At 54.8% G+C, this 25681-nt stretch overlaps 1 protein-coding gene across 1 annotated transcript; it reads left to right on the top strand.

The window, feature by feature from the left end:
* The first annotated feature begins 11773 nt into the window (after positions 1-11773).
* Positions 11774-24269, top strand: B4GALNT4 (beta-1,4-N-acetyl-galactosaminyltransferase 4). Its single transcript, XM_003423069.3, has 20 exons — positions 11774-11924; positions 14819-14922; positions 15483-15575; positions 15656-15751; positions 15843-15933; positions 16014-16114; positions 16705-16772; positions 17071-17149; positions 18368-18434; positions 18577-18708; positions 18787-18896; positions 19001-19101; positions 19177-19277; positions 19356-20247; positions 22184-22470; positions 22641-22794; positions 22895-22967; positions 23039-23192; positions 23577-23703; positions 24111-24269. The coding sequence occupies exons 1-20, from the start codon at positions 11774-11776 to the stop codon at positions 24226-24228; spliced, it is 3099 nt and encodes a 1032-aa protein (XP_003423117.1). The 3' UTR covers positions 24229-24269.
* The last annotated feature ends 1412 nt before the right edge of the window (positions 24270-25681 follow it).

The raw sequence follows: 25681 nt of genomic DNA on the forward strand, positions 1-25681 counted from the left end.
TGCTCACATACTTCCTAGCTGTGTTCCTAGAAATGCACCCCCATTCCAACAAGGTTCTGAGAAATTCACTGGTGAAGGAGCTCAACAACCCGTAACAGATGCTCCTTTTAGATCAGAAATGAAAAGTGGGAACTGCTGCCATTGAAATGGGCTTCTTGCAGAAAGGGCCATATAAATCAGAGACTACATCAGCCTAAGACCAGAAGAACTAGCTGGTGTCCGGCTACAACCAATGATTATCCTAACAGGGAACACAACAGAGAACCTCTGTTGGAGCAGGAGAGCTGTGGGATGCAAAACTCAAATTCTTGAGAAAAGACCAGACTTAATGGTCTGACTGAGACTGAAAAGACCCCAGAGGTCATGATCCCCACACCTTCTGTTGGCCCAAGACTGGAAACATTCCCACAGCCAACTCTTCAGACAGGGATTGGACTGGACCATAAGATAGAAAATGGTGAGGAGTGAGCTTCTTGGCTCAAGTAGACACATGAGGCTATGTGGGCAGCTCCTGTCTGGAAGGAACGTGAGAGGGCAGAAGGGGACAGAAGCTGGCTGAATGGACATGGGGAATACAGGGTGGAGGAAGGGAGTACGTTGTCTCATTGAGGGGGGAGCAACTAGGACTACATAGAAAAGTGTATATAAATTTTTGTATGAGAGACCGACTTGATTTGTAAAATTTCACTTAAAGCACAATAAATTAAAAAAATTTTTAATGGGCTTCTTGAATTGGATGAAGATGATAGGGCCCCAGGGTGACAGAAACCAAGGGGCAGCACCTAACTGCCAGAGACAAGGTGCGTGTGGTTACCAGAATGGATGGGGCCAAAGCACAATCAGAATGGTTTGACCTGAAGAAATCTTTCGCATTGGTTGATTGGTCACATGTCATTAGGACTAAAATTGATGGGCAGACTGCCAACGGCTCACTTGATTCATACAAGCATAAAAGCTCTAGGTTTGGTGAATAGAAGTCTGACTTGATTCAGCCAGTTCACAGATTTGACCCAATCCACAGACCCAGAGCCTCATGAATGAGGAGGAAGTCAGTGCCCTTTAGGAAGGACTCTGTTACACTGCCAAAATTTTTACTGTAACTATTCCTCCCAGCCTTCCCCAAGTCGTTGTATAATGGGGAAGGAGAAATACTTGGACTTTTCAGGGATGCTGGCTCTGAACTGACACTAATTCCTGGAGACATGAAATGCAACTCTGGTCCACAAGAGTAGGGACTTACGGAGATCAAGTGATGAAAGGAATTTTGGTTCAGACCCATCTCACAGTAATCCTGGTGGGACCCCTGCTGGCAGCAACTCAGCAGCTGGCAGAATCCCCACATTGGTTCTCTGACCCATGGAGTGAGGGCTATCATGCTAAGAAAGGCCAAAGGGAAGCCACTAGAACTGCCTCTACCTACAAGAACAGTAAACCAAAAACAATACTGCATTCTTGGATGGTTTGTAGATATTAGCGCCACCGTCAAGAACTTGAAGGATGCAGGGGCGTTGATTCACACCACATCCCCATTCACCTCTCCTATTTGGTCTGTGAAAACATGGATCTTGGAGAATGATAGTAGATTGTTGTAAACTTAATCAGGTTGTGACTCCAATTGCAACTGTTGTTTCTGATGTGGTTTTATTGCTAGAGCAAATCAACACATCCCCGGCACCCAGTATGCAGCTATCTATCAGATGAACACTTTATTCTCTGTGTTTCTAAGTAAAGACCATCAGAAGCAGTTTGCATTCAACTGGCAGGTCAGCAATACACCTTCACTGTCCTACCTCAGTGGTAGGACCTCAGGGGTATGCCAACTTTTCAGCCCTATGTCATAATCTAGTCCACAGAGAACCTGAAGGAAGCAACTATCTTTAATATTTTAGTAGGACATATGTATGCCAGAGAAAAGAAAATAAGTTCTAGAAAAGGTCAGGGGCCTGCCACCTCGTGACATTTCCAGGAACCCAGTGGTCCAGTGCATATCCAGATATCCCTTCCCAAATGAAGGGCAAGTTGCTGTGTCTGGTCCCTTCTACTGCTAGGAAAGAGGCACAATGCCTAGTATTCCACCTGGTATTTAGGGGGTGTCATGGATTGAATTATGTCCCCTCAAAAATGTATGTATCAACTTGGTTAAGCCATGATTCCCAGTATTCTTTGGTTTTCCTTCATTTTGTGATTGTAATTTTATGTTGAGAGGATTAGGGTGGGATGGTAACATGGCCCTTACTCAGGTCACCTCCCTGATCCAAGGTAAAGGGAGTTTCCCTGGGGTGTGGCCTGCACCACCTTTTATCTCTCAAAAGATAAAAGGAAAGGAAGCAAGCTGAGAGTTGGGGACCTCATACCACCACAAAAGCAGCACCAAGAGCAGAGTGCATCCTTTGGACACGGAGTCCCTGTACCTGAGAAGCTCTTCAACCAGGGGAAGATTGAGGACGAGGACCTTCCTCCAGGGCCAACAGAGAGAGAAACCTTTCCCCTAGAGTCAACTCCCTGAATTTGGATTTGTAACCTACTAGACTGTGAGAAAATAAGTTTCTCTTTGTTAAAGCCATTCACTTGTCGTATTTCTGTTACAGTAGCACTAGATGACTAAGATAGGAGACAACTTTTGTCTCACTTGGGGATGATATTCCAATCCCTTTACTGAATAACCCAAAACAAGAGAAGTCTGTATAATAAATCCAGGCTGCCACATAAAAAAAGCAAACTGCTTTCCATTTGGGCCATATGACCCAATGAGTCCAATAGCACTTCATGTGTATGAAAACTTTGGCAGACCCTATAGACGAATCACAGCACAGATCTTTAGCAAAGCTCTGCCATCCTCTGCAGATAATTATCCTGGCTAGCTTATGGGTTCTAGAAGATGCTGACCACTTGACCATGGGCCACTGTTACAATACGATCTGAGCTGCTATCACGAACAGAGTGTCGTCTGAGCCACTACGGGACAAAAAATGGGTGTGCACAGTGGCACACCATCATCAATGGAAGTGGTACATATGAGATAGAGCTTGAACAGACCTGAAGGCACAAGTTGCATGAACATGTGGGTCAGCTTCCCGTGGCCCCCGCCCCTGTTACTTGCCGTGTCTCACTCAGAGGTCTCACGGGGAATTCCCTATGATCAGGTGACTGAGAAAAAACAAATTCAGGCCTGGTTACCAAAGGTTCTGCATAATATGCTGACATCACCCGAAAGTGGACAGCTGCAGCAGAGCAGCCCCATCCGGGGAGGCCCTGGATGACAGAGATGAAGGCAAATCTTCAGAGCAGGCAGAACTGTGAGCAGTGCATCCGGTTGTTTATTTTGCAAGGACGGACAAAGGCAACAGGCACGGATTTACACAGATGCAAAAGCAGCAACTAATTGGTCAGGGACTTGAAAAAAACATTACGGAAAAATTGGTGACGAGGAGGGATTAAGACTTCGTCCAATGTGTAGAGTGTAAGGAAATTTGCATCCCACGTGAATAATCCCTGAAGAGCTGCCTCAGCAGAGGAGCATCTCAACAATCAGGGGGACAGATGACCCATTCTGTGGACATCAGTCAGCCTCCTTCCCCAGCACTCCCTACCTTTACCCAATGTGCTCACGAACAAGTGGTCATTGTGGCAGGGGTGGAGGTTATGCATGGGTGCAGCAACATAGACTTTCACTTGCCAAGGCCAACCTGGCTACAGCCACTGCTGAGTGCTCAATTGCCAACAGCAGAGACCAACACTGAGCCCTTCTTCCCCACTGTGGAAGGTGCAGTGCTTTGATCTTACTAGAAGGCACTTACTTTGAACATGCATTTGCCTTCCCTGCCCACAACACTTCTCCCAAAAAACTACTATCCACGGGCTTATAGAGTGCCTTATCTACCATTGTGGTATTCCACACAGCATCGTTTCTCACCAAGTAATTCACTTTACAACAAATTAAGTGCATCAATGTTCCTGTGCTCATGGAATTCACTGGTCTTGCCAAGTTCCGATCATTCTTGAGTAGCTGGCCGATAAATGGTGAAATGGCCTTTTGAAGTCTCATTTATCACTCCAGCTTGGTGGTAACACTGCACAGCTGGGGTAACATCCTCCAGGATGTGCTATGTGCACTGAATCAGTAACCACCTACAGCTTCACCCATAGCAAAGACACATGGGTCCAGATGTCACGGGGGCAGAAGTGGCAATGTTTTCTCTATTACCCTTAATGATCTGCTGGTGAAACCTTCACTTCCTGTCCCTACAGCTCTGGACTGTGCTCCTCTAGAGGCAGGTTTCAAGGGAGAAGCTCTTTAGGTGACCAACTCATCCAGGGTTTGCCTGAGACTTTAAAACTGAAGGTCCCACATCCTAGGAACATCCTGAATCCTGAGAAAATCCTAGCGTGATGGCTAAGATTGTGTGTCAACTTGGTTTGGCAGTGCTTCTCAGTGGTTTGGCAATTACAATATGCTTTGGCAGCTATGTAATCACTTCCATGATGAGATCTCTTATGAGCAGCCAATCAGTTGAAAGGGAGTTTCCTTGAAGATGTGGCCTGTATCCAATATAGGTGGCTTTTCTGGCAAAGCTCATGGGCTTTTGCTCACTCTGGATCCTGCATCTGGCTCCTGTTCACCTGAACTCCTATTCTTGGAACTTGAGCTAGCAGCTTACCTGCTGATCCTGGGATTTGTCAGCCTCTGCAGCCTGTGAGCCAGTGGTCTGCCAGCTTACCTGCCAATCTTGGGTTCATCAGCTGCTACAGCTACATGAGTCATGAGACGTCTACAGCCTGACCCAAGAACTTGGGACTTTCCAGTTTCTACTACCACATGAGTCATTCCCTTGATATATATTAAATTTCATTAAGGTGGAAGGTGCCTGACATTTTGTCAGATAAATTTCCCACCCTCTAGGCATGCAAATGTTTTACCAATAAGTCCAGAGTCATTGACACTTCTTTTCTAGATCCAATCAGCATAATGTCATCATCATAAGTGACCAGCGTGAGATCTTGTGGAAGGGGAAGGTGATCAAGTTCCCTGTGGACTAAATCAAGACATAGGGCTGGAGAGCTGATATACTGCTGAGGTAGGACTGTGAAGGTGTATTGCTGGCCTTGCCAGCTGAAGGCAAACGATTTATGGTGGTCCTCTGAAACAGGTATGGAGAAAAAGGCACTAGCCAGATCAATAGCTGCATACCAAGTACCAGGAAATGTATTAATTTGCTCAAGCAATGAAACCACACCTGGAACAGCAGCTGCAATTGGAGTCACCACCTGGTTAATTTTTCAATAATCCACTGTCATTCTCCTAGATCCATTGTTTTTTGCACAGACCAAATAGGCAAGTTGAATGAGGATGTGGTACGAATTACCAACCCTGCATCCTTCAAGTCCTTGATGGTGGCAGTAATCTCTGCAATCCCTCCAGGAGTGCAGTATTGCTGTTGATTTACCATTTTCCTAGGTAGGAGCAATTCTAATGGCTTGCACTTGGTTTTTCCTACCATAATAGCCCTTACTCCACTTGTCAGGGATCTAGTGTGGGGGTTCTTCCAGTTGCTGAGTATAGGTATTCCAACTATGCATTCCCAACTGGGGAAATCACTACAGGATGAGTTCAGGGACCCACTGGACCCACTGTGAGCTGAATCTGAGTTAAGACTCCATTAAAAACTGACCTCCATACACCACCACTCTGACTGGTGGGCCAGTGTCAGTGTCCTCGAATTAGTGTCAGTTCAGAGCCAGTATCCTGTAACCCAAAAATAATTATTATTTCCTTTTCCCTGAAGAACTGTCACTTTCATAAAACACCGTAAATCCCTTTGGGGAAGGCTGGAAAGAAGATTAACAGTGTAAATTCTGGGCAATGTAGTGGGGCCCTTCCTTATGGGGAACCAGCCTTCCCTTCATTTAGGGATCTGTGAACTGGCTCAAGTCTGGGATTTGATTGACTATAACTCTCTATTCTGGTGGTTCAAGTTAGACTGCCAATCACTTGACCTAGAATTATTCCACTTGTACAGATCAAGTAAATATTCAGTAAATTTCTGATCTATTTCACTCCTAAGTACACCATGACAAAGTGGCCAATTGCGTAAATCCATGAGTCAGACTATTCTGATGACTGCTTTGACTCTGCTGTCCCTTACAGTAGCCAAGCCCACCTTGTCTTTGTCAAACGAGTACTGCCCTTGACCTCCACCACCACAGGGTCCCATCAGGCCCATTGTAGTTACGTGTCATGATTCATTGAAGGCAGTTCCACTGTCAAATCTGACTTACATAAAATAGCAAACACAGCAGTCTTCAGGGATGCTGGGGCTCCCTTCACAAACTTGTTTCTCACCACTGTGGTAAAAGGTGTGTCCTCTGGGCACTCCATGTATGGGTCTGTGGGTCTAACCCGATAAATTCACTCTAACATGCCAATTTCCCTAAGACTTTGGGTTCCTTCTTCTACAGTATATCAAGGCACTTCTGATACTTCAGGTTAATTTAACGTGGGCCACCACATAATCCCCCCATGTCAGCTTGTCATACTGTGGGTGTTTGTGTGTTGCTGTGATGTTGGAAGCTATGCCACTGGCATTCAGATACCAGCAGGGTCACCCATGGTGAACAGGTTTCAGCTAAGCTTCCAGACTATGACAGGGTAGGAAGAAGGACTTGGCAGTCTACTTCTGAAAAGAATTAGCCTGTGAAAACCTTATAAATAGCTGCAGAACGTTGTCTGATATAGTGCTGGAAGATGAGTCCCCAAGGTTGGAAGGCACTCAAAAGATGACTGGGGAGGCCTCCTCAAAGTAGAGTCGACCTTAATGATGTGGATGGCATCAAGCTTTCAGGACCTTCATATGCTGGTGTGGCACAACTCAAAATGAGAAGAATCAGCTGCAAACATCCATTAATATCAGAACCTGCAATGTACCAAGTATGAATCTAGGAAAATTGGAAATCATCAAATATGAAATGGAACACATAAACATCAATATCCTAGGCATTAGTGAGCTGAAATGGACTGGTACTGGCCATTTTGAATCAGACAATTATATAGTCTACTATGCTGGGAACGACAACTTGAAGATGCATGATGTTGCAGTCATTGTCAAAACGAACATTTCAAGGTCTTCAACAGCAGTGGGGTAGTGGGATCCTGAAGTATAATGCTGTCAGTGACAGGATAATATCCATACACCTGCAAGGAAGACCAGAAACCCTGGTGGCGTAGTGGTTAAGTGCTACAGCTGCTAACCAAAGAGTCAGCAGTTCGAATCTTCCAGGTGCTCCTTGGAAACTCTATGGGGCAGTTCCACTCTGTTCTATAGGGTCGCTATGAGTCAGAATCAGCTCGACGGCACTGGGTTTGGTTTGGTTTTGGTACAAGGAAGACCAGTTAATACAACTATTATTCAAATTTACACACCAACCACTAAAGCCAAAGATGAAGGAATTGAAGACTTTTACCAACTTCTGCAGTCTGAAATTGATCGAACATGCAATCGGGATGCATTGATAATTTCTGATGATTGGAATGTGAAAGTTGGAAACAAAGAAGGATTGGTAGTTGGAAAATATGGCCTTGGTGATAGAAACGATGCCAGAGATCACATGATAGAATTTTGCAAGACCAACGCCTTCTTCATTGCAAATACCTTTTTTCACCAACATAAATGGCAACTATACACATGGACCTCGCCAGATGGAATATGCAGGAATCAAATCGACTATACCTCTGGAAAAAGATGATGGAAAAGCTCAATATTATCAGTCAGAACAAGGCCGGGGCCAACCACAGAACAGACCATCCATTGGTCATACGCAAGTTCGAGTTGAAACTAAGAAAACTAGAACAAGTCCATGAGAGCCAAAACATGACATTGAGTGCAACCCACCTGAATTTAGAGACCATCTCAAGAATAGATTTGACGTGTCGAACACTAACGACTGCAGACCGTATGAGTTGTGAAATGACATCAAGGACATCATACATGAAGAAATCAAAAGGTCATTAAAAAGACAGGAAAGAAAGAAAAGACCTAAATGAATGCCAGAAGAGACTCTGAAACTTGCCCTTGAATGTTGAGTACCTAAAGCAAACAGAAGTGAAGTAAAAGAATGGAACAGATTTCAAAGGACGGCTAGAGAAGACAAAGTAAAGTATTACAATGACGTGTAAAAAGATAGAAAACCAAAAGGAAGAACATGCTCAGCATTTCTCAAGCTGACAGAACTGAAGAAAAAATTCAAGCCATTTCAAGAGATAGCATATGACCAGGACTCGAGGTACTGAAGGAAGAAGTCCAAGCTGCTCTGAAGGCATTGGCGAAAAACAAGGCTCCAGAAATTGATGGGATATCAGTTGAGATGTTTCAACACGCGAATGCAGTGCCAAGAAATTTGGAAGACAGCTACTTGGCCAACCGACTGGAAGAGATTCATATTTATGCCTATTCCAAAGAAAGGTGACCCAACCAAATGTGGGAATTATCAAACAATATCATTAATATCACATGCAAGTAAAAGTTTGCTGAAGATCATTCAGAAGCAGCTGCAGCAATGTATCGACAGGGAACTGCCAGAAATTCAGGCCGGATTCAGAAGAGGATGTGGAACCAGGGATATCACTGCTGATGTCAGATGGATCCTGGCTGAAAGCAGAGAATACCAGAAGGGTGTCTACCTGTGTTTTATTTTCTATGCAAGGCATTCGACTGTGTGGATCATAACAAATTATGGAGAACACTGCGAAGAATGGGAATTCCAGGACACTTAATTGTGCTCCTAAGGAACCTGTACATAGATCAAGAGGCAGTTGTTCGGACAGAACAAGGGGTAATGTGTGGTTTAAAGTCAGGAGAAGTGTGCGTCAGGGTTGTATCCTTTCGCTGGACCTATTCAATCAGTATCCTGAGAAAATAATCCGAGAAGCTGGACTATATGAAGAAGAAGGGGGCATCAGCGTTGGTGGAACACTCATTAACAACCTGCATTATACAGATAACACAACCTTGTTTCCCGAAAGTGAAGAGGACTCGAAGCACTTACTAGTGAAGATCAAAGACCACAGCCTTCAGTATGGATTGCACCTCAACATAAAGAAAACAAAAATCTCCACAACTGGACCGAAAAGCAACATCTTGATAAACGGAGATAAGATTGAAGTTGTCAAGGATTTCATTTTACTTGGATCCACAATCAACAGCCCTGGAAGCAGCAGTCAAGAAATCAAAAGACGTACTGCACTGGGCAAATCAGCAAAAGATCTCTTTAAAGTGTTGAAAAGCAAAGATGTTACCTTGAAGACTAAAGTGCGTCTGACCCAAGCCATGGTGTTTTCAGTAGCATCGTATGCGTGTGAAAGCTGGACAATGAATAAGGAAGACCGAAGAAGAGTTGACGCCTTTGAATTGTGGCTTTGGCAAAGAATATTGAATATACCATGGACTGCCAAAAGAAACTGTCTTGGAAGAAGTACCATCAGAATGTTCCTTAGAAGCAAGGATGGCGAGACTGCATCTTACATACTTTGGACATGTTATCAGGAGGGATCAGTCTCTGGAGAAGGACATCATGCTTGGTAAAGTACAGGGTCAACAAAAAAGGGGAAGAGCCTCAACGAGATGGACTGACACTGCGCTGCAACAATGGGCTCAAGCGTAACGAGTGTGGCCGTGGCGCAGGGCCGGGCAGTGTTTCGTTCTGTTGTGCACAGGGTCGCTGTGAGTCAGAATGGACTTGACAGCACCTAACAACAACAACATATTACCAATTATTTTTGTGCCCTTTCCCCTCTTGCATTCCTCTATAACATAAAATGTGCTCATAATTGTTAACCCTGTATCTCAGTGTTAGTGTTATTTAACTCTCAAACACTCTCTTCAAGAGTGTGCCTCAGCTAGAATGGGCATCACCCAAAACCGGGTAAAATAAAATGATATGAAGATTTTGTTCAGAATCTTCTGGAAAGAGGGTTAGCCTGCTTTTGGTTCAGAAAATTGCATCACGTTAAGCAGAAGCATGTTTTTGCTGGGAAGCTAACTTTTTTTTTTCCTAAGTGCATATTCATGCTGGGTTAACAATATGGGACTCTCCTGGGTTGTTCTACTGTGGACTTGGTTAAGGGGAAGTGTGTTTTCCTGAGTCTCCATCCCTGTGTGGCTCTGAGTCAGAGTGGGACAAAAGGAGAACCTGTGTGAAGGCAGAGGCAAAACCTCACCCTATGAAAGTCGCTGTGCCCAGAAGATACGAGCTCATCCTCTTGCTTGCTCTCTCTGCATTCTGCCCTGCCTCCCACCTCCTGGTCACCCAGACCAGCAGGGCCAAAAGCCCATCACCATAGCCTTGCTGAGGACCCACAGGCAAGAGGGTCCCAAGTGCTTCTCCCCTTCTCATCGATTTCCTTCTAAGAACTTTGCTTGTGTCTCAGCCCAGTGGCCATCTAGCTGAAGGAATCCCTCCCACTCCCGCCCCATCGCCCTATCCCATAGCCCAGTTGCATTTTCTTCACAGCACTTACCACTCTCCAGTTATTATTCGTTCACTTGTTTGTCTCTGCGCAGTAAAATAAAAGCTCCACGAGATGAGGGGCCTTATCTGCTAGTTCATTGCCGTGCCCCTTGCATACCTGGCTTCTAAAGACTAAATAAATCTTTAGTGGTTGAAAGAGTGTGCTATGGTGGAGTACCAGACGGTAATCAGAAGAGAACCATTAGATGTACAGACAACAACATGGAGAGATATAAAAAATACACAGGGTTTGGTGAAAAGGTTAGGGAGGCGCCCTCGCTACGGAAGAAGCAACTTAGGCTGCCGTGACCGTGCAAGCGGTGCGCTGAGGCCTGAGTGGATCCCGCTGGCCCGGAGAGGCGCTCGTTCTAGGCGCGCCCCTCATCCGGCGCTGCTCCGGTAGGGTGCCCCCCACCCCCGTCCCCGCGCTCCTCCAAGCCCCCTGCGGCCACCCCAGGCCCCTCGTCCCTCGTCGCCTTCCCCCACGGCCTCCCGTGCCCGCGTCCATGTAGTAATAAGGGATGGAGATTGGTGATGTTTTCTCTGCTCTTCTCTATATACCCCAAATGATTCACCAGTGAAATTTCCCCGCGCCCCAGTCCTCCCAGCACACCCTGCTCCCCTCCTACTTTCACCCCCGCAAACCCGCATTCTCCTAGCACCCCTGCACTCTCCCGGCCCCCCGCCCCGTCCCTTGTCCATCTTCTCCACGGCCCCTCTCCCCCCCAGGCCTCTGAGCACCCCTCAGGCCCCTGCAGCCCCCCATCCCGCGCGGCCTCCGAGCTGCCCTTTCCCCGCAGTGGCCAGCTCCCTGCGCCCCCCGGACGCCACCCCCGCGCCCCCGCGCAGCCAGGTGGATGCGCGCGCGTGGCGTGGAGAAGGGCAGCGGCACACCCTAACGCGCCGGCCCAGCCCCCGCGCGCCGCCGATTGGCTCTCGGCGCGCAGGTCGGGCGGCGATTGGCTCGGGGGCGCGCCGGCCCGGGTCCCGTTTCACGGTGCGTAGCACCGCAGCGTGGATGCTGCTCGGTCCGGCGGCGGCCCCGAGGAGCGTGGAGCCGGCGGCCGCGCCCACCCGGCCCGCAGCCGAGGGCAGCCTGGGGGTCGCGGCCGCTGCCCGGGCCGCGGCGGCGGACAAAGGAGCATGTGGGGCCCCGGGCCCTGAGCGCCGAGCCGAGGCCGGGCGGCCGGGGATGCGGCGCAGGGCGGCTGGGGGCGGGAGTCGGGGGCCGCAGTGGAGCCGCTGAGCGCGGCGGGGCTGGCCGGCGGCCGCGATGCCGTGGTTCCCGGTGAAGAAGATCCGCAAGCAAATCAAGCTGCTGCTGCTGCTGCTGCTGCTCACCTGTGCCGCGTGGCTCACCTACGTGCACCTGAGCCTGGTGCGCCAGGGCCGCGCGCTGCGCCAGCGGCTGGGCTACGGGCGAGGTATGGGAAGGCGCGAGCGCCCGGGGGCGGGGGCGCGAGGGCCCTGAACAGCCCCGGGCCGGCCCGGAACCTCCCGGAGGTCCCGCCTGCCCTTCCTAGCTAGGAGACACCGGGGGAAGGGGCGCGGTTCGGCGGGGCCTAGACGCCCGATGACGTAAGTAGTGACGTCTGCGACCCTCTTTGCGAGCGCCCCTGAAGCTGGGGGACTCTGGGACCCGGCCTGGAGGGATTAACGGTGGACTTTTGGTGCGCTCTCTGCCACCAGCCATTGCCAGCCCTGCGCTGTCAGCTTGCGAGAGGCCAGTCCAGCGGTGCTTCCACCACTTGCCTCCTTAGCAGGGCCTCAGTTTCCCCATCTGTTCTCGGGGCCCCGAGGTCCAGACCGCCGACCCCCAGGGCGAGATGGGATGCTGACCAGCGCAGTTAGGAAAGTTTCCCCGAGGCTCCCCCGGGTGAACCTGTGATGGGGACTTAAGGCCTACGTGTTAAGGGGGAGCATGGCGATGGGGGGGGTCCCACCTGGGGTGCCTGAGTTGCTGAGTAGACTGTCCCTGGCAGCCGGCTCCCCTGTTCACACTCCAGGTGAGAACAGACGATCAACCCACAAACAAGTTGGGTGCTGGGAAGGCTGTGGGAAGGAGCCAGAGGCCGGGTCCTGCCGCTTTCACTAGGGGGGTCAAGGAGGGCCTCTCAGAAGTGGCACCTCTGGCGGCATCTGGGGAAAGAGTTTCTAGATAGGAGGACAGCGTGAATGAACGGCTGATGGGAAGCAGGGAGGCAGAGGGCCCCAAATTTGCAGGGGGTAGGGGGTTTAAGGGAAACACTTTTATGAAGGAGGGAACAGAACCTCCCACCGGGGCAGGAGAGACCCCAGCCCCAAGACAGGACAGCTCCCAGGCTGCCCCAACCCCCTCTTAAGGAAGCCAGGTCCTGAGGATCCTGGGGAGTGGGGGTCCGGCCTCCTCCTGCAGACTCAGAACATCTTGAGCCACCCCTCCTGGAGGATCGAAGCTCCCTGTTTAGTCCCATGCCTGCCCACCCTGCACCTGGCTCCACAGAGTCCCAAGGCCAGGGTCAGGCTGGTCCCAGTGCCCCCTCCCCACAGAGTCTGTGCACGTTGGAGCCACCACAGCCTTGAGAGTCCTAGGACTGCTGTGTCAGTAAAAGAAGACACACACACCCCAACTGTCAGCCCTCAAGGCAGGACCCAAGTGTGACCTGCTGACACAGAACAAAACCAACTCTGTGGTTTACCAAGCAGCCACAGGCCTCCCCCAGTCTGACTTCCTGAGCAGCAAGAATCTGAGGTCCACCAGGAAGGGGTCGGAGTGCAGGGAACCCCCACTCCTGGGGCCCCTCTGCTGCCACCCAGCTGGCCCAGAAGGGGGAGCTGGGAAGCCTGTCAGCTGTCCTCTGTCTCAGGTGGGCAAGAGTCCTGGGAGATGCAAACCTCAGGGCAGCCACTCCTGGGAGCAGCCTTGGCCACACAGTGGGGCCCAGCAGCCCAGCCCAGAGTCTCAACTCCAGTCAGTCACCTGGGCTCCTGACTGTCAGTGCTGCCTTCCTTTCTACCTGGGAGGCAGGAAGGGCTTTCTGGGGAGGTGGCATGGGAGTGGGGCCTGAGAATGGAGGGTTTCCTCCCAGGTGTCCCAGCAGCCTGTGCCGGCGCAGGAGGCCAGGTGCGTGTCAGTGGACACCCTGGGGGTGTGCCTGGGGCCCAGCTTCAGAAGGCTTCCAACACCACAGTCACCCTGGGCTTCTCTTGGTGGGCTGTAGGCATTTGGCTGGAAGCTTCTTAGGGGCTTAGCTCCCCTAAGCTGGACAGAGGGGTCTTACTGAGGGCACAAAGAGCAGGTGGACAACCACTGCAGGGGGTCACGACCTGAGGAGACGGTGGGCAGGCTCCCCTCCCCTGAGAAGGATTCTAGGTCCTGAGGTCTTGACTAGCTGCATGGAAGACAGGCCTGGATGTCAAAGCCTGGACTTTGCCAGGGTCCAGGCTGGGTCCTAGAAGGAGGGTAGCTAATGGAGGGGGGGGGCTGCTCCTGGATTGGGTATCTCTGGGGTGGGAGGTCCGGGGGGGCAGAGCTGGGGTAAGGTGAAGCCTCCCCTTGAGGGGCTCAGGTGCTGGGGTGTGGAACCACCTGGGAGATGGGCTGGGATGGTCAGATCCACAGCTCAGGGGGACAGTCAAGGGGGAGAGGGCTGGGGTACACTGGTAGTCTTCCCCAAGCTGGGGAGATGTCTGCAGGCAGACCTGGGAAGTCCCCCACCCCCCGTGGAACAGTCTCCCTCAAGGGTTACCTTGGCCCCAGTGTCCTCCAGCAGCAGGGGTAGCACGCGCCCTCTCCTGTCCAGACTCCTGGCCAGGGCTTGCTTAGCCCTCAGGATAGCAAGGCCAGGTGGGTGCCACCTGCCATGTTTTGTAAATGAATCTCAGAGAGACCAGTGAGGGATAATATGGGGCTCAGATTGAGGTATGTGGCAAACAGACCCCAGCACTAGCCCTCAGTTCTCAGTTCCTGTAAGGGAGGCAGGCACAAAACTTGACAGCACCCAAGAAAGTGCTTAGGAAAGAAAGAGGGAGCACCTGCCAGAGCAGTGCTAGAGGGCTTCTTGGAGTGGGAGCCGCTCAACAAGGGGGGCTGTATGGGTGTGCGCATGCATGCATCCACGCTGGTGCCATGTCACTTCTCACACCAGCCAGCTGGGGCCACCCCACCAGACATGGGAACGCACGGAGGCCACTTGCCCAGCTGTGGGGTGGCCTTCAGTGGGAGACCCCTCCCTGGCCACGTGGGATTGGGGTTCCAACCCACCCAACTTGCCACAGAAGCAAGATGTGTGCCTTAGAGGGGCTCTGGACCCCACCATGCCCCATGTGCTGCCCGCAGAGAGCGAGAAGCTGGCTGGGGTGACTGACGGCCGAGGGGTCCAGGCTGCACTGTCCACGAAGAGGGCTGAGGACTCCAGTGAGAGCCGAGAGGAAGAGCAGACGGTGAGCAGCTGGCCATGTGCCTGCAGGAAAGACACAGCCCAACAGCCACCTGTGTACAACATGGGCGGTGTGTCCCAGACAGACAGATGTCCCCGGCCCGGTGGCTGCTGCTTGAGTCTGGGTGGACATAGGTGTACGTGGAAGGGCAGCACGTGTGTCCCAGGTGTCTGTGTGCGGAGTAGCTGGTGTCTGGCTGTGTGACGAAGGTGCCTCTGTGTGGCCAGGGTGCAGTGGAGTTTGGGGTTTGTGTGGTCTTAGCATGTGAGCGTATTTAGGGTTTTACCGCTACTTACGTGTAAAAAAAAAAAAAATTTTTTTTTTTTATGTGTAAGGAGGGGACCTTTATGAAAAGTGTCTCAATATGTGTGTCTGAGTGTAAGGAAAGTGCGATGTGTGTGGTGGGTGCTTCTCGATCCAGGTGACTGTGTGTCTGTGTGCGTGTTTGTGTGTGTGTGCCCCCTTCCCTGTGCCCGTGGGGCTGGATGGGAATTATGGTTGGGTGACCCCTTTCTGCCCTCACAGCTGTCGGCTCTGACGCTGGTGCTCTTTCCTTCCTACAGGCAGGTCAGGACCCAAACATGCTCTTTCCTGGGGGAGCTGGGAGGCCACCCCCCCTGAACCTCACTCGTCAGACACCCCCATGGCGGGAGGAGGTGAGCTCTGCTCTGCCTGTGATGGGGGGAGGCAGGGCTGGGGTGGGGCTTGTGCAGAAGGTAAGGTGCACCTCCCCCAGTACAAGGGACAGGTGAACCTGCACGTGTTTGAGGACTGGTGTGGCGGGGCCGTGGGCCACCTGAGAAGGAACTTGCACTTCCCACTTTTCCCCCACGTGAGTGTTGGGGGCAGGGCTCAACTGGGAAAGGGGTGGGCTGGGGTGTGCAGTGGGCTTTCACATCAGAGGTGGCTGACTTCCCCTCCAGACTCGCACCACCGTGAAGAAGTTGGCTGTGTCCCCCAAGTGGAAGAATTATGGACTTCGGATTTTCGGCTTCATCCACCCGACCAGAGATGGTGCGGTGGTGGGGATGCACAGGGGTGGGGGTCCTGAAGGGACCCAGCCACCCGCCCTGAGCCCCTGTCCTGTGGCCTAGGAGACGTCCAGTTCTCTGTGGCCTCAGACGACAACTCCGAGTTCTGGCTGAGCCCCGACGAGAGCCCAGCAGGCGCCCAGCTCTTGGCCTTTGTGGGCAAGGTACCTGCCCTGCAGCCCCCCTCAGTACCCACCCACAGCCCCAGCTCCCCACCCCATAGCCCTCCCCTGGCTCATGCGTCACAGCATCCCTAGGCCCCCACCTCGAGGCTTCCACCTCACACCCCCCTCCCCCCGGCTCCCACCCAGTGGCCCTCCATCCACATGCCATCTATCTTCACCAGGCTTCTGGGGGGCCCTCAGTCACCTTCATAGGCAAGATACAGACCAACCCCACAGTCCCCCAACCCCAAAGCTCCCAGCACCTACCCTACAGCCCCCGGCTCCTTCCACCATCCCTGTGGACCCTGGCACCCACCCAGAAGTCCCTTCAGAACCCCCCCACACTCCCTTAGTTCCCACCCTGGAGCTCCCCAGCACCTACCATGCAGTACCCCCATACCTACCCTGTGGCCCCCACCGTCTACCCTGCAACCCTCAGCTCCCTCCCCAACCACCCCGTCTGTCTTCACCACACCTCCACGGGCCTCAGTCACCTGCCCTTCTAGCCTCTTAAGAATGGGGCCTGGGGTGGGGCTGGTGGCCCCCCAGGAGAGGTTAAACTCCCATCACCCCTTCTGCATCCCCCCCAGACTGGCTCAGAGTGGACAGCACCTGGAGAATTCACCAAGTTCAGCTCCCAGGTGTCCAAGCCCAGGCGGTGAGTGACTGTGGGAGGGGCGGGGTGCATGCATGTGTGTGTGTATTCATCTGTCTGTGTAACCGTGTATGCATATGTGTGCATGTGCACCCGTGTGTGTTTGTGTATGTGTGTGAGAGGAGAAACTGTGTGGCACCTCAGACGCATTTGCACACATGCACACCTGGAACCACTGCACATTACCGTCCGAGCCAAACCGCCCCCCTCCTGTGAGAGAGCCCCCATCTCTGCGCTCTGCATCTGTCAGGGTTCCTCGGGTGGGGCATAGCAGGCGTATCAAGACTCCCCATCTTCCCAGGCTCGTGGCCTCCCGGAAGTACTACTTTGAGCTGCTGCACAAGCAGGACGACCAAGGCTCGGACCACGTGGAAGTGGGTGTGAGTGCAGCCCGCCTTCCTAAGGGTCGCCTGAGACCCCCCCATCCGCCCTCACTGCTGCCCCAGGCCCTCCAGCACTCCCCAGCCAAGAACACCCTGTCTTTCCCTCACTGCAACACACGCTTGTTGCCCTGAGGTGTAGTCCCAGCCCCTGAGAATTTCCTGGGTAGTTGACAAAGCAGGATGCTGGGGAGTGATGATGGGGCTGGGAAAAGCAACATCAAGTAGAAGCTTGAGAGATGGTCAGATGTTCCCTGAGGAGAGATATGGTGGGCAGAGATTTTGGGGTGTGCGGTGCCTCGTGTGAATTCAGCCATAGGGGACAGCTGAAGAATAGAACTGCCAAGCACCGTCCAGAATTCCAAGGGGTCCAGGCAGCCAGAGCACACCAGGTGCAGTGCCACCCTAGATAGCTCAGCTTTGTCCTGAGGGCAGGAAGTGACCAGATATGCATTTCAGGGAAAACACTGACTGCTGTGTAGAGAGATGGGAGCCTTAGAGGGAGGAGGTTTTTATACCTGTCCATTTTTTTTTTTTTATCAGCACCTGGACGGGGAAGGGGGGCATGGCAGTGGGGGTGTGAAGTGGCAGGTTGGAGAGGCCCTGGAGTGTGGGGACAGGGACACCACCTTTGAGGACAGGGTTGGGGTAGGACACTCAGCACCAGCACCATGAGATGTTTTGTGTGTCTGCTGTGTATGGGGGTCCAGGCTGGTGATGCAGGTTTGGGGTGACCCTGCTGAAGGTGAGGGGTGCTGAGGGCCCAGGATGAGAAGAGGGCCTCAGGCAGAGCCCTGAGGTACCATAACTTGCGAGGAGTGGGAAGAAGAGCAGGGTCTGCCAAGCCCCCAACCTCAGAGGTGGGGGGATCTGGGAGGGACACTGCCCAACTCCCCAGGAGGTAGGGAAGGGGGTGCTGCACTGGCAGCAGAACTGGGGGGTGTGGGGGACAGGAGTGACCAGCAGGCGAGGAAGGGAGTGAGGGGGATGCCCCACTAGCCCCACCCCTACCCCCTCCTGGGCCTTGTTCCTCCTTTTCCCAGCTGCCCCTTCTCAGGCCCCAGGACATCTGTCCCAGCCACCCTTCAAGCTGCCTGTATCCTCTAAGGGGTTGTCCCCATTAGCTACCCTCCTAGGCAAGACCTCCTCCTTCTGGACCCAGCCATGTCCCTGTCCCTGACACCCACCCTTAACCCTGTCGACCCTCTCCACCCCCAGTGGCGTGCTTTCCTGCCTGGCCTGAAGTTTGAAGTCATCGACTCTACCCACATCTCCCTCTATACAGGTGCGGGTCTGGGCGCCTCTTGGGGAGCTGGGGGGTGGTGGGTGTAGGAGGCAGGGTCTCCTGGGGATGGTCTGGGTGTGGGTGAGGCGTGGGAGGGGTTTCTGGGCACTCTTGTGGCCTCCACACATCTCTCTGCCCCCAGATGAGTCAGCCCTGAAGATGGACCATGTGGCCCACGTTCCCCAATCTCCTGCCAGCCACGTGGGGGAACATCAGCAGGAGGAGCCCAGCGCTGACATGCTGCGTCCTGACCCCAGGGACACATTTTTCCTCAGTGAGAGGGGGCCAGTGAGGGGCGCAGGGTGGGAGGGCGGTTCTGGTCCGGCCGCACCGTGACCACCCCCTCCTGCAGCTCCTAGGATGGAGCCTGCAAGACTGGAGAACGTGCTGGAGCCCTGCACCTACGCCCCCACCTACGTCGTCAAGGACTTTCCCATAGCGAGATACCAGGGGCTGCAATTTGTACGTGCCTCTCTCCAGGGCCTTCCCGAGACCCCCTGAGCCTCCTTCCGCCCTCGGGAAGACTCCTGCAGGCCCCCTCCCTGAGCCCTCCGACCCGCCCTCAGGTGTACCTGTCCTTTGTGTATCCCAATGACTACACTCGCCTGACGCACATGGAGACAGACAACAAGTGCTTCTACCGGGAGTCGCCCTTGTACCTGGAAAGGTGGGGGTCGGGGACGCCTGGAGGGCGGGGCCTGGGGGCGGGACCTCTAAAGCCCAGGCCCGCCCCCACTCCCAGGTTCGGGTTCTACAAATACATGAAAATGGACAAGGAGGAGGGGGACGAAGAGGAGGGGGAAGATGTGCAGCGCCGAGCCTTCCTCTTCCTCAACCCAGATGGTGAGCCCCCCTCAGCCCCACACCCCTCACACCCCACCTAGGCTTGGTGGGGGTAACCGCATCCCGTCCCCCCCGCAGACTTCCTGGACGACGAGGACGAGCTGCTCGACAGTCTGGAGCCCTCTGAAGCGGCCAGGCCGCAGAGCCGGCGCCCCTCCCAGGCCACCCCTACCACGGCTGCGGCCACCCCCTGGCCTCCCACTCCCCCCGAGCTCCGGGACTCCGGGACCCCACGGCATTCGCGGGCGCTGAGCTGGGCTGCCCGGGCGCCTCCCCGTCCACTATTCCTGGGCCGCGCTCCACGCCCACGCGCTGAGGCCCGACCGCTGCCCCCCAAGGTGTACGTGACTAGGGTACAGCCAGGAAAGCAAGCGCTGTCCCGGGCCCCGGCGCCACTCAGACCCCGTGGCCAGCCCTGGGCCCCCTTTCCTGGTGTCTTCCTCCGCCCTAGGCCTTTGCCTAGGGTGCAGTTGCGGGCGCCCCCACGGCCCCCTCGGCCCCATGGTCGCAGGACCGGTGTCCCCCTGGCCCGGGTGCAGGCCATCCAGGCCACCCGGGGGGACCAGGCACACACGCCGGGACTCGTGGTGCCCACACCAGGCTCGAATTCATCGTCTGAGGTGCGGCCCGTGACCTCCTTCCTGAGCTTGTCCCAGGTGTCCAGGCCCCAGCTGCCCGGGGAGGGCGAAGAGGAGGAGGAAGAAGGGGAGGAAGATGGGGCCCCCGGTGAGGAGGCCATATCGGAGGACAGCGAGGAAGCAGCCGACCCCGGGGAGCGCCATGGCCGCTGGCAGGAGGACGCCATTGACTGGCAGCGCACATTCAGCGTGGGTGCGGTGGACTTTGAGCTACTGCGCTCAGACTGGAACGACCTACGCTGTAACGTGTCAGGGAACCTGCAGCTGGCCGAGGCTGAGGCGGTGGACGTGGTGGCGCAGTACATGGAGCGGCTCAACACACAGCATGGCGGGTATGGGTGCCCTGTGGAGAGACCCCAAGCCTCCATAGAACTTCTGACCTCCCTCAGGGCTTACAAAGTACTGGTCCTGGGGTGACACACACCTGACCCTCACAACGGAACCCCAGGCCCTTCCCCTTCTCTGGAGCTCCTTATAGCCCAGGGTCCTTCCCAGATAGGAGCATCCCACCAGAGTCCCATCCCAGGCCTGCTTCCTTGTCCCTGTACCTCCACACCCCCATGAGGTCAGTGGTCAAGATAGAATCCAGGGGTCAAGCCCAGGCTCCTGGATCCTCCTTGCACAGCTGCCTCTGGGTTTTCTCTGAGGGTCTGGGCCTGGCTTGTGAGGGAGATCAGGGCTCCTGTCGGTGTCGGCCCCTCTGGTCTCCTCTAGGCCCCAAGAATCCACTCTTGTCCCCTCCCTGTGCAGCTGCACCCAGGCAAGACAGGCACCAGTTCCACCTCAGGGCAGCACCCATGGTTCTCAGAAGTGGCAGGGTCTGTGCTGGGTTGAGCTTTGAGGGGTAGAATCTGGACAGAGACAGACGATGAGTAGACAAAGGCACTGAGGCAGGAAGCAGGGATTCGGCAATTGGCAGGTGTGGGAAGGTGGCAATTGGCAGGTGTGGGAAGGTGACGGGAGAGGAAGGAGACAGGCCAGTCATGGGTCTTAAAGCCCTCCCTCGGGGCCTCGGACTTCTTGTGGACAATGGGAGGTTTTGAGCAGAGCAGGGTTTTGACCCCTTTTTGTGTAGGCTTGGAGAGGAGGACCCTGAGGACAGTGACCAAGCTGCTGACCCTGGTCCATGACAGTGATGGAATGGCTAGACCCCTCCTGGAGCTGAGGGACTTTGGTTCCAGATGGCTGAGAGGAAGCCTGCCCTTGGCTCTAAGCATCCTGAGTGGACTTAGCACCCCATGGACACAAGGGGCCTGCCCAGCATGGGTGGTTATGGCTAGAACTGCCTTCTCTCACCCAAGGGTGTGGGTGTGGGTGGTCCCCAGGAGGGAGCCTGTAGAGAGACCCAGAGTGTTTGAGGCAGAAGATCTGGACATGGGGACACGGTGGGGCTGGGCCCCTAGGAGGTCACACAGGTGGACTCCAGGGTGAAAGGCACTGGTTGAGAAGGGAGGGGATGAGTCCAGAAAGAAGAGACCTTGGTCAGGACAGGGCCCATTTTCTCAGCCAGAGAGGGGTAAGCCTGGGGTCTCCATCCACTCAGGGAGGCCACTGAGTCGGGGTTGGGGTAAGGACAGCCCCTGAGCCTGAAGTGGGCACCAAAGAGCATTCTTGAAGGTGGGGGAGGGCAGAGCAGGAGGTGGAGGAGGAGGGACCTGGGGAGGGTTGGGCCATGTATCCCAGACAGGGGACACCCAAGGACAAAGACACTGGCAGTGCCCTGCAGTGAGGGCTTCCAGAAGACTTAAGTTAGAGACTAGTTGCAAAGGTCCTAGGTTGCGAATGTCCTAGAATGCCAGGTTAAGAAGTTGAAGCCTTGTCCTGTGGGCAGTGGGAGCCCCTGAGGGTTGTTGAACAAGGGAGGACGCTGCTCTGTGGCTAGGAGACCCTGAGGAGCAGAGGAGGCCTGAGCTGGAGGAGTGGACTGGGGAGGAGGGGACAGTCAGCAGGGCCCAGTCTGGAGAGGCCCCTGCTCAGCCTCCCAGTGGCTCTAGAGAAGTTCCTGCTCTGCCGGGAGAGGGGGTGCGGCCTTCAGGCCGTCTTCTAGGAACCCCCTTGCTGGCTGGAGTTGTGGGAAGGCGACTTGGGGCAGCATGGGCCCAGCCTGGGGGTGGAGGGTGACACAAGGCAGCCCTTCTCAACCGTCTGTGGAGTCCGGGACCTCGTTTCTTGGCTGGGCGCACCGCCAGGGGTAATGGAGAGGTGGGATGTGCAGACCTCGAAGCCCTCAAGGGGTGGTGGCCCCAGTGACCCGGCCCCGCCTCGCAGGCGCTTCGCGCTTCTGCGCATTGTGAACGTGGAGAAGCGCCGCGACTCCGCGCGCGGGAGTCGCTTCCTGCTGGAGTTGGAGCTGCAGGAACGCGGAGGCAGCCGCTTGCGCCTGTCTGAGTACGTCTTCCTGCGGCTGCCCGGGGCCCATGCCGGGGACTCGGACGGGGATGCAGGGAGCCCCGAGCCCGTGCCCGCCTCCCCGCGTCTCGACAGCCGCCCGGAGCTCTGCCGGCCGCTGCGTCTGGCCTGGCGCCAGGACGTGATGGTGCACTTCATCGTACCAGGTGTGTGGAGAGTGTCCCAGCGGGGCCGGGGGGGGGGTCCAGGGATCCTGTGGGAAGAAGAGGGGGGAGGCCTGTCACCGCTGGCCCAGGACCCTGAACACCAAGGACAAGGTGTTGCTGCGGGGACCAGAGCCTGTGGCAATTGCGTTCACCGGCCCCGCCTCCCCCAGTGAAGAACCAGGCACGCTGGGTGGTGCAGTTCCTGGCGGACATGGCCGCGCTTCACGCCCGCACCGGGGACTCGCGCTTCAGCGTCGTCCTGGTGGACTTCGAGAGCAAGGACATGGACGTGGAGCAGGCCCTGCGCACAGCGCGGCTGCCCCGGTAACGGACCTCTCCAGGCGGTGGGGACCGAGCGCATCTCCCTCTCGCGGGAAGTCGGTTCTCCTGTCCCAGGAATCCCTACCTGTGGCTCTCCCCCCAGGTACCAGTACCTGAGGCGAACTGGGAACTTCGAGCGCTCGGCAGGGCTGCAGGCCGGAGTGGACGCTGTGGAGGTTCGTGGGCTGGGCGACAGAGGTGGGGCTCCAGGAGGAGAGGGTGGGGCTCAGACCTCACGCCCCTCCAGGACGCCAGCAGCATCGTCTTCCTCTGTGACCTGCACATCCACTTCCCCCCTAACATCCTGGACAGCATCCGCAAGCACTGCGTGGAGGGCAAGCTGGCCTTTGCACCAGTGGTCATGCGCCTGCGCTGCGGAAGCTCACCGGGGGACCCCCACGGTAAACCGCGATCCCCCTCCCAGTAATGCCAGCCGCCTCCCTCCACCAGGGTACAGTCGAGGCGCCCCCTGTAGTGCCCAAGATCCTGTAAAGGCTAGGACCCCACAACACCAACCCTCCCCCCAACACCAGGATCCCCTATAATGCCCAGGATCTCCCTGTAAAGCCAAGAGTCTCCTGTAATACCAGGACCCCAGAGTAATACCAGTGCTAGGGGCCCTCTCCAGTACCCCAGCTGTGACCCTAATACAGGAGGGTGACCCCCTAGGGCCCCCAGTGATGAGACCCTCCCAGATCCTCTCCTCAGCTGTTCCTGAGGCTTTCGAGGACCTTGCGGGAGGGAGCCTCCCAGGACCTGGAGTCTGAAGGGTACCCCCACCCCAGGCTACTGGGAGGTGAATGGCTTTGGCCTCTTTGGGATCTACAAGACCGACTTTGAGCGCGTCGGGGGCATGAACACTGAGGAGTTCCGTGACCAGTGGGGGGGCGAGGACTGGGAGCTGCTGGACAGGTGACTGCCTCCCCACCCCTTGTGAAGCCAAAGGAAGCCCCTCAAGTCTTCCTCCTCCAATGTGGAGGGTGGTTACAGGCCCCAGGGGTCCTCTGTCCCTCCTGTCCCCACGTCCCCAGAACCCTGTAGGCCCAAAGAGACCCTTGGGCCCTACTCCGTTCCCCCAAACCCCATCCCCAACACCAGTTCTGACACTGGATCCTATAGACTTAGGGGTGGCCCCGAACCCCCATCTCCACATGAGGGTCCTTCATGTCCACTGAGCCCTGACCCCGCCTGTCCCCCCTGCCCTGAGATCTGACAGTAATGGCAGCCCTGACACTCTACTCCTGAACGAAGGTCCTGTCCTTAACACCCCCCTAGGGCCTTGCAGGCTCAGCCCTGACACCCCAACCCTCCACCCCCAGGGTCCTGCAGGCAGGGCTGGAGGTGGAGCGGCTCCGTCTTCGGAACTTTTTCCACCACTACCACTCCAAGCGGGGGATGTGGGATACACGGAGTCGGAAGGGCTCCCGAACAGAGTGACCTTGAAGACTGGCTGAGGGACCCTCCCAGCTCCCTGCCAGTCCTCCTGCCCTGGGGCGCCTGGCGGGGGCTGGTGTGTGAGGACAGCCACTACCGTGTGCCTGCTCCTCTCTGGCCCCTCCCTAGAGAGGCAGCCTTCGCAGCAGGCCGGCCGGGCTTGGCCCCACACGTGTGATGATTTCTGTGAAATTCTGTAGTGATGACATTGTTTTCAGGATTTCCAAGAGTTCTGTCTGTTCCTTTTTTTATTCAGAATGAAATGAAATATTTTTTTTAGTTCCGACTGGTCCTCTGTGCCTGATTCTCTTGGGGAGGGCAGGGATTGGTCCTTGGCAGTGGCCAGAGAGCCCTGGGCCCACATGTGGCCCTGGACATGCTCCACGTGCTCCTAACAGCCCTTCCTGAGCCCCAGCTATGGCAGCCCCCACATGACCCCAGCCCTTCCGCCCACGAGTGACTCACCATCCACCCCCAAGACCACTTGCCCACTCCTGCCCTGAGCCCCTTTTCTGTCACCTTCCGCATGGGGCCCATGCAGTAACTATAGGGTCCATGTGGCCACTGATAATGGGGTCTTCCCATGGCAAGCAGAGAGAGGATGGGGTGTCTCCTCACGTCCCCTGTATTTTTAAAAGAGAATTTGGTGTCAGTCCTACCCATCTTTCCTCTAAGGTGATGGAGCACTCTGCACCCCGGGAGGGGGAAAGGACATATCTGAGGACTGGGATTGGGGGGGTAGTGAATTAGGACTCTGGGTTACCAGCAACAGAAAACCCAACTCAAACTGGTTTAAACTGACCTGGGGAGGTTTGCTTGTTTTTCGTTTTTGCTCAGGTATCTGAAGCTCAGAGTTAGGAGGGCACCAGGGCTGGACAATGCCACCCAGGACCCAGCTCTCCCCAGATCTCCTCTCTGCCTTTGGGGTCTCAGCTGCAGCCTCAGCGAGTCCCTGGTCATGCAGAGAGTCCAGTGCTCTGCCTATCGCTGGGGCCTGTGTGAGTTTCTTATTGCTGCTACGACAAATTGCCACAAACTTCGTGGCTTAAGATTATTGTCTTACAGGGTGGAGAGGAGGAGTGTGCTGACTCATTAGGGAGAAAGTAACTAGGAGTACATAAAAAAAAAAAAACATAGCAGGGTGTATATAAGTTTTTGTATGAAAGAACGACTTGGTTTGTAAACTTTCACTTAAAGCACAAAAAAAGATTATTATCCTACAGTTACAAGGGTCAGAAGTCCTAAAGTCAAGGCTTCAGCAGGGCTGGTTCCCTCTGGAGGCTCCAGGGGAGAATCTGTTTTCTTGCCTTTTCCAGCTGCTAAAGGCCACCTGCATCCCTTGGCTCATGGCCCCTTCCCATCTTTTAAAACCAGCATCATAGCGTCTTCATCTCTCTCACCGCTCTTGTTGCATCTCCTTCTCGGACTAGCCCTCTGCCTCTCTTATAAGCGCATG

This window comes from Loxodonta africana, chromosome 7, assembly GCF_030014295.1.
Source record: "Loxodonta africana isolate mLoxAfr1 chromosome 7, mLoxAfr1.hap2, whole genome shotgun sequence".
NCBI lineage: Eukaryota > Metazoa > Chordata > Mammalia > Proboscidea > Elephantidae > Loxodonta > Loxodonta africana.